The sequence below is a fragment of the Octopus bimaculoides genome, chromosome 17 (assembly GCF_001194135.2).
Source record: "Octopus bimaculoides isolate UCB-OBI-ISO-001 chromosome 17, ASM119413v2, whole genome shotgun sequence".
NCBI lineage: Eukaryota > Metazoa > Mollusca > Cephalopoda > Octopoda > Octopodidae > Octopus > Octopus bimaculoides.
The window spans coordinates 6,624,167-6,639,704 of record NC_068997.1 but is presented as its reverse complement, the minus strand read 5'-3'; the positions used below and the strand labels follow the sequence as shown (position 1 = coordinate 6,639,704).

Genomic DNA, 15,538 nt, shown 5'->3' with positions numbered 1-15,538 from the left:
ACGTTCGGACTATATGCTGGTTGTGACATCAGTTTGATTCCCTTGAGTTCTTGGAGTTTATTATGGATTGTTTGAGCAGTTTGAGGTCTCACATTATCTTGCTGCAGAAGAGCTTGCTTTCTGTTAATCAACGCCAGGTAGTATTTTTGCTGCACAATGGTATACCTCCATGAGATGCTGTGCTCATCTGATACTTTCTGGACTTACCTCTATGGCTTGGAGCATGGCCTTGGAATCAACAGTTTTAGACCTACCTAACCTTGCCTGATCAGTGAGGTTCTTGCAACCCAAGCGCAATTTCTTGAGCCATCTGGTTACTGTATCATGGTCAACTGTACCTTCACCTTTCACACAACCTGATTCTGCAGTGTCATGGCCCAGTTTGAACTTGTAAAGCATAAGTTCCTAAATTAGACTATGTTGCATATTCATCAGTGTGGCTTTCAAATCATGGACTGAGCCAGTGCACCAACTACCATGATATTACCAATCTCAATGGGGGCACTCTCCACGTCTTCAACTGCTTTGGTCATGTGATATAAACACTGCAAACATTTGCAAATATTGCAAAACTTTTGGCTCACCTCAATATGTCATGTCACAGATCATCAATTATGTTCTTTGAATGTTTATGATAATATTTGTTTATTGACCTCAGTATGTAGGCATTGCTCAATGTTCTGCAATAAAATTACAAACTATAAACTAACTTTATCATTACTAGATGGCATTTACAAAAACCTAGACTCTAACTTCTTTAATATTTTAATTTCAAGAGAGAGAGAGTGTGTGTGTGTCTGTATAGAGGGGTTTATGTATTGACATTTATATATGTGTATTCACACACACACACACACACACACACACACACACACACACGTACAGTGGGGCACCCATATATGTAGAGTTATGTATACAAACAAATTGAATTATGAACAGTTTTTTTGAAGAGAAACTCACATATATATGCTGAATGAGCATCTACAAACGGTTCGTTAACTTCCATGAGCATCTACAAATGGTTCGTTAACTTCCATGAGCATCTACAAATGGTTCGTTAACTTCCATGAGCATCTACAAATGGTTCGTTAACTTCCATGTAAAATGTTTCATGTAGGTTGCAAATTTTTATATTTTATATGGAAAATGATATTTCTCATATCCATATGCTAAAAGAAAACATGGAGTAGCAAAAAGATAAAAGTAAAAACTTAAATATGCACGTGTGTATTTATGTGTGTGTATATGTTTACTCACACACACTATTTTTGGGGAATGTCTTCTACTTTTGCTGCTTGTAAATAGATTTGGTGTGTGTGTGTGTGTGTGTGTTTACATGTGTTTGTATTTGTCTCTCACTGCTTAACAAATCTTGTGGAATTGTTTATGTCTGTGTAACTTTGTGGTTCAGGGGAAAAGACACCAATAGGATAACTCCTAAACCTGTAAGATATACTGGGATCAATTCGATTGACTAAACCTGTCAAGATGGTGCTCCTGAATGACTGGAAAAAGTAGAACAATACATGCATATATGTGTCTCTGTTTTATGTGAGTGTGTGTGTTTATGTGTCTGAAAATATGTATATGCAGTTTTATATACGCGTGTGTGTGTGTGTGTGTGTGTGTGTATACATGAATATATATCATTTTATGGGTTTTTTTCAGCTCATCATACACATAATAAAATTAAAAAAAATATAAGCCAAGTTTACCTGTTTCTAAATACAGGTGCAACTGAATGTCTTGATTACTTTTTTCTTTTTTGTGCACCAACTTAGATGCACGTGTGTGTGTGTGTGTGTATTTGGGAATAGAATAGAAAATATAAGGATTAGGATCCCTCTTATTTATATGGTGTATAATGAGTGTATCATCTAATTTAAAGAATTCTTGATAAATGTAATATTTGACTTAGGTATATGGTGAACAAAACTGACCGTTATTTTTGTCCACCTAGATAATTCAGGACTATTTCAATCCCTAATCTCTAATCTGTCTGTTTTGTTTGAAGATTCAGAACAGAACCAACTTTTTTTCTTTTTTTTATTGATTTAATGCCTTTCCCCACTCGTGTTGTGCATGGATCCACAAAGTTTTGACTTTGAGGCATTTAACACTATTGCTAGTACATAACTGTACTAGTAAGAGTATTAAATGTTTCAAAATGAAGAATAATTCTCCGTAAAATGTTTGTCTTTGCAAATATTTGATATTGCAGTTTTACCTAATTTCGTTTTTACAGAAAATAAGTCATATTCTGACATATTGTTTATTTCTTCCTTTTCTCCTCCTCCTCCTCCTCCTCCTCTCCTCCTCTACTAATGTAATGTTAAGAGTAGTGAATGTTTAGAGTGCCAGATGAAATTCTTCACAGCATTTAGTTTCCCTTTTTTTCTTTTCTTTCTGGGGTCTGTAAAAATATTCTCGCCATCTCACTTTGGTCAAATTTGTGAATTTGTATTGTTATTGTTGTTCTCCAACAGTTCTGGTTGTGTGTAATTATGCCTCAGCTCCCACCCACTGCTCAGAGGCACCACACCTTCCTCTGTATGTGAGCCATTCCAAGCACCACAACCATTTGTGCACTCTTTAAGATATCTGGTATGCCCAGGATTCTTTGAATTTGTTCCAAGTGTGCCGATAACAAAAGAAACAACTTTACCTGTTGCCTGTACCTGGCTCTTACCAAATCCTGATGTTTGTCTATCTTTACTTTCTCAAAGATTTCAGCATTCTGTCTATTACAACCTATTCATGTGTGTCTTTGTGCACAATTGTGATATCATAACCATCATCATCATCATCAACAAGGTAGTAAGCTTGCAGAATTGTTTGAGTATTGGGATAAAGCAACCTTGCTGCATCTGTGCTGGTTCTTTGCTTTGAATTCAAACCCTGTTGAGGTCAGCTTTGACACCCACACCTCCAGGGTCAATATAATGAAGTAATGGTCAGGTATGGGGGTCGTTGATGTTAATTACCCTCCCCCTACCACCACTAAATTGCTGACCTTTTGCCTAAATTAAAAACTATTATTATTATTTTATGTTTAGCTTTTGCTTTGTATTTGTACAAGTTGACTCCAAGTCTCACCCTGAGACCTCAAGAGACAAGAAGTTCAACTTGATAATATGACTAGGGTACCATAGTTTTGGTTTTGCACAGGGTATTGTTCTAGAGAGTGTCTGTCAAAACATAAGAACATAAAAATTTGGTGCAGTTGTTGTTGTTGTTATTAACATGATAAGACATTGGAAGAGGATTTGTAGGTGATGAGATCGTATACCTTGGCAGCATTTAGTTGTCTGGAGAATAAAATATGTCTCTATAAAGTACTGCAGTTGTTGAAATTATCTCCTGCAAAATTTGTACTTTTGTGCCTCCGTTAGACATCATTGTCTTTAGAGAACAGTGTGTTGAGCTGTAGCCAGGCACTGTCTGTCGTTTCCTGTGGGAAGACATTGTGTTCTGAAAAGGACCGAACACGTAATTGATAGAAACAACTGCACACAAGACTGTCAAGAATCTGTGAACTCAGACAAAAAAAAAAATCTACATTAGCACTGAGTCGTGTCAACAGAAGTCTACACCCAGGACTACTTCATATAGTCTGCAGGTGGGACACTCCAGGTACTAATAATGATTCTTGACATTGACACAAAACTGTACAAGAGGTGGGTAGACTCAGTTTCATTGACACCCTTACCCCCACCCCACCTCGACAAATTAGAAAGAAAGAAAGAGCTTTGAGAAAGAAAACTGAACTCTGAAAGGAATTTTGTCTGACATTCTACTGTTTCTGTTCTCTTTCCTTGGAATAATGGTAGTCCTATTAATAATAGTGATAATACAGATGATGATAAGAAGAAGAAGAAGAAGAAGAAGAATTCAGCTTCTGCTGATGATAACGGGAATAACAAAAACAATTATATTTTAATTTGCACACCCATCTGGGATATGTTGTTAAGAACATTACAGACTGTGTTAATTGTCTTCAGAAATCATCTCGTATAGATGTCAGGTACTAAAAAAGCACAGATTATGTCAGTTGATAAAATTTTGTCAGCACTGTCAAATGGGACTGTTGTCTTGTGTGATGTCAGCATAAATTGTGTAGAATGATCAGCAAGAGGCACCCAAACACCAAATGCCAGACTCCAAATCTTTCAAACCAAACAGTCAGTGATATTGCAAAAAGCTAGCTGCTGGTTGTGTAGTGACAGAAGCAGTCTTTGTAACAAATATTAGTTTGCACATCATCCAACAATTTAACTTGGATGATGTGCAATTTATGCTGGAATCATGATCCAGCTGTCCCATCCACCAGTGCTGACGAAATTTCATCAACTGATATAAGCTCTGCCTTTTCTTCGTACCTAATGTATGTACAATATATAGGAGATAATTTCTTGGGAAGATCACCACACTTTATGGCATTCTTAACAATACAAGTTGGATGTTCAAAATAATATTCATTACAAAGACTACTTCTGTCACTAATAACTAATTTATATGTTATTTAACGGTGTCATTTTTTACGTAGTTTTGAAATTGCTTTACCATCTGCAAAATCAACATTTTGTTTTTAATTTAAAAGATCAAGAAAATTAAGTTAGATATCCATCTTGATATAAAATGTATTTGTCTGAGATGTTAGGTCATTCTAAAACGGCTTCATGGACTGTTTCTAGAAACTTCAGTTTAGATCAAATATTGATAACTTCAAGATGGACTCTAAATTATTTATGTTTGGAAATTTCTCTCTTTGAGTTGATTTTTATAACAGCATCATATTCCATTAATACCATCTTCACTCAATATACTGAATTATCTTGCTCATTTCAAGAAACAAAATAGTTTTGATTTTATGTACTAGATTATGTGATAGAATTTATTTATTCACTAAGAATATAGCTACACATCATTTAGATCATTACTCTAATTCATAAATAATTCTGTCTTGGGTGAATTATTTATCATGTGTGTGTGCATGGCCTAGTGGTTAGGTAGTTACACTCATGATTACAAAATCATGGTTTCAATTCCTGGACCGGGTTGTGCATTGTGTTCTTGAGCAAAACACTTTATCTCACATTACTCTGCAGTCACTTCAACACCTGATGTGTGGTACACCGTGCACCTGTTCAGGCAATGTCAATTTGATGGAGGGACAGGTGAGCAAATGTACAGCACATACATTTAATCACTCTAGACAAATCAATTGTGCAGGTTGTTCAGCAAAAACTGAACACACATCTAATCATCATTGATGGCAGATTCCATTGTGTATATATGGGTGTGTGTTAAGTGTACAGTTGTTCTTACAAGTGGCTGCTTCCATAGTCAGTTGTGCAGTCCTTAGCAGCTATAATGTGTCCTTGCACTTTCTACTGTATAACCTTTGTGGTTTTTTATTGACCATCATTTCAAATGTGCTCTGGATGTTCCATTATGTTTCTTGGCAAAGCACTTTAAGCTCTAGTGCCTCATCGCTTAGCTTTGGGGAATATATACCAAATCTTATAGAAATGTTACTTGTGACATTTGGGTATCTTTTCCCAGGAAAGATTTATTTCTCAGTGGCTTCATGCCATGAAGTCAAGACTAAGCATTTCAGGGATTTGCATTTACTCAGGGGAAGGAGATTCATAATTTCTCCTTTTCATTTTTTTAAAGTCATTTAATGTTTCTTTTTAAGAGCTGGTGGCATTATGGACAGCAGCATAACTCTTGAGGTTTATCTGAAATCAAGATATTGCTAGTTGAAAGCAATGTTGCCAATTGTCTATTTCTTTAAAATGGAAATACCATCTGTCTTTAAAATAAATATTGTTTTAGGAACTATTAACCTGGTAACACTAGATTGAAAGCTTGACAATTCAGCAGTTACTAAATTGTCTTGAATTTAATAAATATTTTAGTTTAAACTATAATAGAGAGAGAGAGAGAGAGAGAGAGAGAGAGAGCCACATTGGACATGAGTTGAAATATTTAAATGTGATCGAGAGTTAAAAATCTGCCACATTTATTGTCAAAGTTATAGCAATAAAGATCTCAATTCCTTTAGCTTCAAATAGGTGTTATGTTCACTTAACCGTTTGTTGTAAGAAAATTAACTCGACATTGGAAACACTTGCTCCAGTAATATTCAAATATCCAATCAGTTTTGAAAAGCAATTTCTCATGTTAACATAAAAAATACAAGTAAAACTGCAACATCAAAACACATCATTATTCTCAATACTACCATTTAAACAGCTCCATATAAAAAGATGCATGCTGGCAATTGAAAAACTAATATCCTCTCTATAAATTCCATCTTCTAACTCTTTGATTTTTTTACTTGTATAAAATGAAAATATATTCCAATGTCATTGCTAACAGTAACAGAATCATATCCTCCAGTTGATATGAAAGCTCAACATCATTGAGCTGTTTTGCATGTAACCAACATTATTGAGAGTATATATATTTTGTTTTAAATAAGTGATCGCAATCAACTATTTTCAATTGTGTGCTAATATTACAAAATTTAATTTCTTCTTCGAATGACCGTCTTATTATTTAACCACAACATAACTTAATAGAATGTTGTTTTTGATTATATAACTTATTCCCATTGATGCTTGTAAAGGTGGCTTTGATATTTAATAAAATAAGACAATATTCTATTTTTGAAATTTAAGTTTCAGTGAATGATCCTTTTCAACGTACCTGAAATTACCTTCCAATTATATTGTTGTAAATGGAAGAATTTAATGTCATCACTTATTACTAATCAAGTTAAAATCTTTTAGATAAAAGAGTAGCCCTTGTCCTAACTGGTGATTTGGATTTTGCTTCAACTCCTTTGTTAAGTTTTCCTTAACTGCATAAGTACCTCAATGAAAGCTTCATGTCAAATATTCTTTTTCCATCTTAATAATTACTCATTTAATTTTGTTTCTATAATATCCATTTCTTAGATTTGAGGTATTACATAAACACTTTCATTTTACATCTTTGTTGACTTACTGGCTGTTGGTAAAATGACGACCAAATTATATTGCCAGAACAAATCAAATATATTTCTCATTGCTTCTTTATTCTTTAAATTAGAGATAATTTTGGTTGAAGGTGATGAGATTAGTTTACATAGACCAGTTTAACCTTATCCACATATTTCTAAATTGTTTGAAATATACTGAAGAAATTTGACAATTGAAATTCAATCATAGCACCTTATTTTTATTTTTTTCAAACCCACCATTGCAGTTATTCATCAATTCATGTAACTCATTTATTTTTTTAATCCTACCTGCATCCCACCCTTTTCTTTTCTTTCCCTATCTTTCATATTCGTCATTTTTTGCTGTTCATGGTGCATGCTTTGTTTTATTTTTGTTTCTGCAGGGTGCAAGTGACTTAAGGCAGCCTCCCACTCCATCAAGCACTCCTATTCTGGGTTGGAAAAACAAAATCAAATCTAACTCTTTGACTGTAAGTCCCTCTTAGAAAGCTAGTCATCATCCTATTCTCTACTAATTCCTCTTTGTCTTCTCACAACGCACTATTTAAATCCATAGCAAATTCAAAATGGGATCCTTTCCTACAGCTGGTTTTTATTACTTTTTTTTTTTTTGTTTGTGTGTAATAGGTATCCTTGTGTCATATTTTATTTATCATTCTTTTCACATTTTCATTCAACAGTTATACTTCAAACTTGTTTTTCCAGAAGACATTCTAGTCAACTTTTCATAATACCCTTTCAAGACACATCTCACAAAAACTATATCCCCCACCTTGTCATTGTGGTTTAGCCATCATTATGACACAAAATTGATACGCTTGATTTGCTAAGGTGAAGGGAGAAAATTCGTTCTGATAGGGAATTTCTTGCAAACTTTATTATTTATCCAACAGTTTGCTCAAAGAATTCATTAGCAGTTGCTTTTCAATTTCTTGATTCTTCAACTCTAAAACAGAATTTAAAACTAAAACTAGTTGATTAATTTTGGATGTTATATATATGTGTTTTCTTCCTTATATTTCATCATGTTAGTATGATAGCTACCCTTGACATTGAGAGATTTAGTTTTCTGATTAATGTGTTCTTTATTATATATATATATATATATATATATATATATATATATATATATATATATATATACATACATACTATTCTTTACATTATTTATTAAGAACTTGATATTTTTCCATGTATCTTCTGATTACCAATTATTTCATTCATTGAATCCACTTAATTAGTTCTATAATTTTGTGGCACTGAAAAATGTATAGTATGCATTCATTTGACATTATTCAAACTTTTTCATACGTTCTCTGAAACATCATTCTATGAGTAAAATCTGTTTATGTCTTTATAATTCAACATACAGTTAAAGGGTCGAAGCATTAATAAATAATTACTCAGTAGTTTAGAAGACATTAAATAAGGCTGCTATATGATGGTGCTACCTTTTTAGACGGTCACTGCAAGTATTTGGTGATGGCAGGTAACAAATTGTGTGTTTTTGGTATTGTGTTCGCAGATTCCTGATAAACATGTATAAACCATAACATAAATTCCTTAATCAATACATTTTCATTAATGAAACTCTGTGCATAGACTGACAGAATCTGCACAAATTTCTAGGAATGCATATTTCTGTCTTGTGTGATATCAATCATTGTTGTAATAATAGTTAGTTTCCGTTATTATTTTAACTAATTCTTCAAAAGTATATTTTATTTCACTTGAACTTACTTGTTATTCTACTTTTATAAACTCATTCAAAAATTTTTCCCTAAATTGAAGTTGGTTGTTTTTGGTATTTTCTTTATTTATCCTGATGGCTATTCTAAACTCTGACAATAGACTATATTTGCTCTGTTTTTATGGCTTGGCCAGACTTTCTCACAAATCAAAACATCAGTTTTTTAGATTTTGTTCTTATAGTATTCATACTTCAGTAATGCTTATTGTGCTTAAAACTGGCATCAATTCTAGATGTTTTTTCCCCCTTTCTTTTAATGGATAAGTTTACTTTATAACTAATATAATAGATATCAAATTAGTAATCACTGAAGTGTTGGTTTTATTTGACAAGATTTTTAAAAAGTTTGGTTTGTATTAGTTCTAAAAATCTGTAACTACATTTTTGCTTAGGTTCTTTTTTCTCATATTAATATTTAATTTAAAAACTTGTTTCGTTGAAAATATACTATACTTTATTATTCTATAATTTCAAACTATTTTATTTGAATTTTCAGATTTTTGTTATGCTTAAAAAAAAAAAAATTTTTTTCATCTTAACATTTAGATATTTTGTGTATGTTTTTAGAGTATCTTTTATACTCCCATATTTTTATGGTGTAATAGAAGTAAAAAAAAATTTTCCTGAGTAGAATGTGACACACAAATATGGACCCACACCTGCCCTTGAAGACAATACAAGATATTGTTAAATTTACATTGAATATTAGAATCTGTAAGGTTTTCTTTTTCCACCTCATCATTTCATTTTTGATTTATTTCCATTCCAATAAGAATGGAAATAACATAACAAAAATAACTTTAACCTTTTCTAGTTCACCCTCTTTGTATAAATTGTCTTACTGCATTCTAGATTTTCCTCACCCTATTTTTAATCCAGTTACCATTCATGATGATAAGTTGCATGCAGATTCTTGTGTTGTCAGTGTATTCAATGATTATCCATTATTGTCTCTTTCCCCATCATTAATCAATAACTAAAATAAACCTGACCCTCATTTCACTCAGTTTACTGAAAACTTTGGTTCAATAGTTGAAATGATACTCAACACTAATATGACCAAAGCACAATCTAGATAACTTTTTTATTACATGATAAACAAAGCCATAAACTGTTTCACAGCTTAAAAGATTCTGGGTATTTAGTAACATTTTAGCATTCAAACTTTTGCATTTTTATCAGAGAAAAATCCAGTTTTGAATTCTACAGTAAGAGCTTTAAGAATTAGATTGAGCAATTATATGGTTGTGGGTAACATCTCGATTGCGAGTATTTAATATTTACAATTTGCATTGAATTGCTGATCATTTGCTTTTTACATTTAATATCACATAACAGGGTATACTAAATTACCTGATGCCTATCTCATTACCAACAAATATGTAACAATTTTATTTTGACAAACACTTGTATATTCACTTTTCTGAAAAAAATACTCACCATGTTCTTTTTAACCTTTATGTTTCCCTATCAGAATAACTCTGTTCATTATTGCTTTATTAATATACAGTATTTCATTCTAACTTTGTTCCCTACATTTAAATTTCTGTAACATTAGTTTTACTGTGTATGCATTTATTCCCTCAATCAGCTGACATTTCTTTTCTAAAATATTAGACTCTTGAAAACTGGACCCTACTTAATGTGCATTTAAGAATGGTTGAGTGGTTACCTTTGTTTTGCAACCTTATGGTCCCCAGATTTGATCCCATTCTAATAAACACATACACACATAGGGATGAAGCAAGTTTCATATGTTAAAAAAAATGAGCTTACAATCAATGGAGTATGAAGATGATTTCTAGTTTGCTATAATTATATGTAAGCAAGTCAGATCATTGCTATTGTCAGCTTCACACTGACTGGGGAATGTCTGGGGAATTAAGACACACATGATTCAGATCCTAAAACAAACAAGCACATACACACACTCTTACATATGAACAAACTAAATATAAACATTCTGAAAAGTACTGAGAAATATATACAAACACAAATATAATAGCATGGTGTGGAAGTGATATGAAATCTAAGCCTTGATTTGGTGATGAATTGCTAGTTGGTATCACTTTCTTAGCAAGACATACACAAACTATATATTTGTATTATTTTAACACATACACATCATCATCATCATCATCATCATCATCATCATCATTTTATTCTCCACTTTCCATGTTATCATGGAAAGTGGATGTTCACAGTCCAAATAAGTTGATAAAACACATACAATGATTTCATGATTAAACATTCTAGGAATACTACACTTTATGAAAAAATCACCAACGTCACATCTAGTCATAAGTACTGATTGGATGAGGGTTTTGTGGTCACAGAAGATTCCCAACTAAAGTTAAGAAGAATTTCCTTAGTAGAAGTAACAGACTTATATTGTGCCACCCGATTATGGTGCAGAAACCCCAGGTTCAAGATTAAATGCCTTTATATTTGAAGGATCTTTGTTGTTTGGTTGAATTCCCCCTATAAACATAACTCATAAGCACAACTTTTTTATTTTTATTAATTCTTTTCAAAAATTTTGTAAAAGAGAGAGAGGTAAAGGGGGGGTAAAGTTAGAGTGGAATATTTATATAGAGTTATATATATATATATATTTTGACTTTATAAACCTTTGTTTAAAGCAGTGATACCTGCTAAGCCCAGCTGTCTGTCTCAAAGTAATATGAGCTTCATGGGTGCTCTTTGTTATTTTTTTTAACATGTTTAGCTACCATGTAAAGGTTTCACTTGTTGGTTTATAGAAACATGTATACATATACTACATAATATTTTAGTAAGGTATTTAACTACACTCTCTGAGTGGTTGGTGTTAGGAAGGGCATCCAGCTGTAGAAACTCTGCCAAATCAGATTGGAGCCTGGTGTTGCCATCCAGTTTCGCCAGTCCTCAGTCAAATCGTCCAACCCATGCTAGCATGGAAAGCGGACGTTAAACGATGATGATGATGATGATTTGAGAAGAGTTTGGTAAGTTCACTAAGGACAGTCCACAGTTAGATTATTAAAAGTGGACTTCTATCTTCTATCTTAATCTGCACCTTCCAGTTGGTTTTGTTGCCTTCTTTTTAAGAGACACAACACCTGTAGACTCGTCAGTCTGCTTCATGGTCCTGGTGGAAAATATGGAAATGGTGTTGCCATAGAGGATAGCAAGGATGATGTTCTGGAACAGCCATTTCAACTCGTAGGACTGACACTTGTGAATAGCCATCTCTATGCTGATAGCAGTAAACTGGGATGTAGTCCGGAGAGAAGAATGCCAGAGGTCTCCACTGCCACAGGCTCAACCACAAATCTGTCAGAGAGCAGTCAATACTTTGACATTTTGCCCTTCTTGGCTTGAAGATCAGCAGAGTATGGAAGGTGGCCAGCACTATAATGGCATGACAATGGAATGGAGGCAGAAAGAATCTGTAATGGCATTTGCAAAGTTCATAAATCTGGAGGCCAAGCCTCAAGTAAAAAACTGATGCACAAACAGTTGCTATTCAACTGAGTGCCTGCTGAGAGTGACAGCATTGAGCTAGGTACAATGGCACAGCATCAGTTTTAACCATCTTCAGAACATAAACCAGAACATACCAGTTAGTGCTCTTATTTATACACTTTCGTATTTAACTGCTTTGATATTTAGAGAGTTTCCAGTTCAGGTTTGTTGATCATTTTAATGTAGTGTCTTTTTCTCATCAAATGTCCGGTTGTCCATGATGATGATGATGATGATGATGATGATGAAACCAGTGAGTAGCCCTAAGTCAGTCAGAAAACAGATGATATTCAGTAAACAGCACTCACTATATACAGGCTGTATAATTTCCATGATCAATTCCAGTAAAGTTTCAAAGGTCACGTTTGAATTTGTTTTTTGCTTTGCTTAGTATACACGAACTTTTTCAATGCTTTTTATACTGCCATTATACTAGATAACCAACCAAAAAGAAAAAAAAGTCAATTCTGATTATACACAAGTGATATTTTTTGCAGCATTTTATTGGCCATAATTAGATCTGCACTCTCTACATAAGACACAAATAAACATTGTAGTAGTTTAAAGACTTATTACATTGAGAAAAAGAGAAAAATTGCAAAAAATTAGGCTTGTCATAAATTATTATTTAGGCTTAATCTTAACCAGTTTTAATCTCTTCTTGATTTGGATGAAAAAAAAAATATTTATATGGTTAGGGTAGGAGATAATAATTTCAGTATGATGCAATGGTGCCTGGAAAATTTCTCCTGAGTAAATTAAAGGCTATTTGCCAACATAATGTGGCTGTCCTGGAAGGGATTATGTTACTGTTGTTTTAGCCCCAGGAAACAGCATTTCTAACTGGCTATATGACACAATATCCAGGTCCTTATATTTTTAAACAGGGAGTTCATCATTCCCATCTGACGCAAAACATCTGTGGACTAGTTTCTGGGTTATTACCCTTTATCAACACAGAGTAGTTGTGTCTCACTTTGAAAACTATATTCGAATGGTGAGTTCAACAGCGCCATCTAGCCAAGCAGCCACTCTGTGTTGATAAAGGGTAATAACCCCAAAACTAGTCCACAGATGTTGTTTTGCGCTGGATGGGAGTGCTGAACTCCCTGTTTGAAAATATAAGGACACAGATATTGTGTCCTATAGCCAACTAGAAACAATGTTTCCTGGGGCTAAAACAACAGTAACAATCGTCCCTTCCAGGACAGCCACATTATGTTGGCAAATAGCCTTTACTTTAAAGAACTGTTACTGAATATCGCTCTTTGAGAGATTTAGAAATAATAATATTTCTATTTCTCCTGAATAATTCCCTTACTAAAGCACATCTTCCCTTGGAATCATTCATTGACCTCATATTGCTAGAGATATTTTCGTTAGCTATGTACATGGTAAATAAAATTTTATTTAAAGATTTTTGTATTTTTTTTTCACCTTTTTTTTTTCTGCTTATTTAAGTTTGTGAAATTATGAGGGCATACATACCAGGCATCTGCAATTATTTTTAACTGATCTGTAAACAGAATTTAGATGTTGTAAATATATGTTTTTTAAAAAAAGTCCAATCTGAATAAAATCACAGAGGAGGTTAACTTTGAGTTTTATCTTAAAGTAGAATATAAGGTGTTTAGGATTTAATCTGTAGATTTCTATCTCCTGTCTACTGCATGACTGATTGTAACTCACCAAAGGGAAAGGTCGGTTTTTTGGGGTCTATATTTAAGTTGCATTTAGTTAAATATTAAATTGTAGGATTAGTGAATTTTTTGAGATAATATATAGAATACTGTTGATACATCACAGATTAAACTGTAGATTGAATTTAATATTTTTGAATATTTGATTTTATAAACTTCTACATTTTTTTTCTAATGACCCTGTTCTCTATAAATCACTGATCAGTCTGTTTAATATGTCACAGTATATCTTAATAGAAACCAAACTCATTCACTGTTAAATTGTACCAGCTTTCTTTAGTTTTCCTAACATATGAATAAGTATATACAGTTGTTCTGGTGTAGTCCTCCCAATATTTCTCACAGACTAGATTTCTTTCAATATCCTTTCATTATTAGAGCATGGCAGTTACGGAATGTGTTTGTCTTTTGTGCAGATGAAGCAGTTTTCTATATGGAGGTTGATATGGGGACCTGTTATACAAATCAATCATTTAGAAACAAGGCTTGATTTATCTACATGCCCAAGCTGCTGCACAGTGGGACTGAAACCTGCAATCACATCTTTGCCTGCACCTGGCTTCAGCTATACTATGTATACTAACTTAAAACATTGTTTGTAATGTGGTGTATCTGGCATTATCATTCAGTTTTGAATATGGTAATTATTTTGTGTGTGTGTGTGTGTGTGTGTGTGTGTGTTTAAAATGCCTCCTTAGCTTCCATCACTACAACTATTTTTAATATCCATTTCACCATGCTCACAACACAGGCAGATAGGTTATCTCCAGAATTGTATATCACCAATCATTTCAGTTTTTTGTCACATTAATCTAAGCATCTTTGGATATTGTGATGCCTTCTGTGGTTTCCCCTCTTTCATAGGTTCCATCCACATTGAGCACACTTTAGAGTTATCATCTTCTGTACCCATGGCAGGCTCATTTCACCACAGTCTTTTCCTTTGTGCATCTGATTCGTTAGCTCTTAGCTCATTTATACACCATCATTCATCCACACTGATGTTACGTATCCAGCAGAGCATGCTTTCTTATTTATTTCTTGTCTTCATCAATCCTTTGCATTTTAGGGCCCATATTGTCTTACTACCATGCAGCATTACACTTCAGATACATGCCTCAGTCTTCCTTTCATTCTGAGATAGAAACCTATTGCCTCCAGAAGAGGTAATGGCTCCTTGAATATTTACTAATCCATTCTTATTCCACTTACTATACTTTGAGAAGCTTCACTGCTAATGAGATTACCAGAAGTTATCAACTGCTTCAAGAGACACTGTTTTGGGTGTGTTCTTAGTATTTATTGCCCCATCTACATCTACTGCATACAAAATCTATCTTCTCCATTAGCCTGTCTTTGATTGAACTACACCGTTTGACAGCCGTAGTTTATACTGGGTATAATTTAAGGAACTCTTACCACTACCTTTTCTGCATATTTAGCATAAACAGTTCCCTGTTAAAAAAGTGTGATCCTGTTTTCTTTCCTACTTCTATCCATCTATCTATCTATCTATCTATCTATCTATCTATCTATCTATCTATCTATCTATCTTATATATATATATTT

General features: G+C 33.3%; 1 protein-coding gene across 1 annotated transcript in view; it reads left to right on the top strand.

The window, feature by feature from the left end:
- Window positions 1-15,538, top strand: part of LOC106872489 (arf-GAP with GTPase, ANK repeat and PH domain-containing protein 3) — a 166,983-nt gene that overhangs the window by 111,988 nt on the left and 39,457 nt on the right. Inside the window, 1 exon segment of the mRNA XM_052974118.1 lies at window positions 7,396-7,482. Coding sequence (XP_052830078.1) covers window positions 7,396-7,482 — 87 coding nt within the window.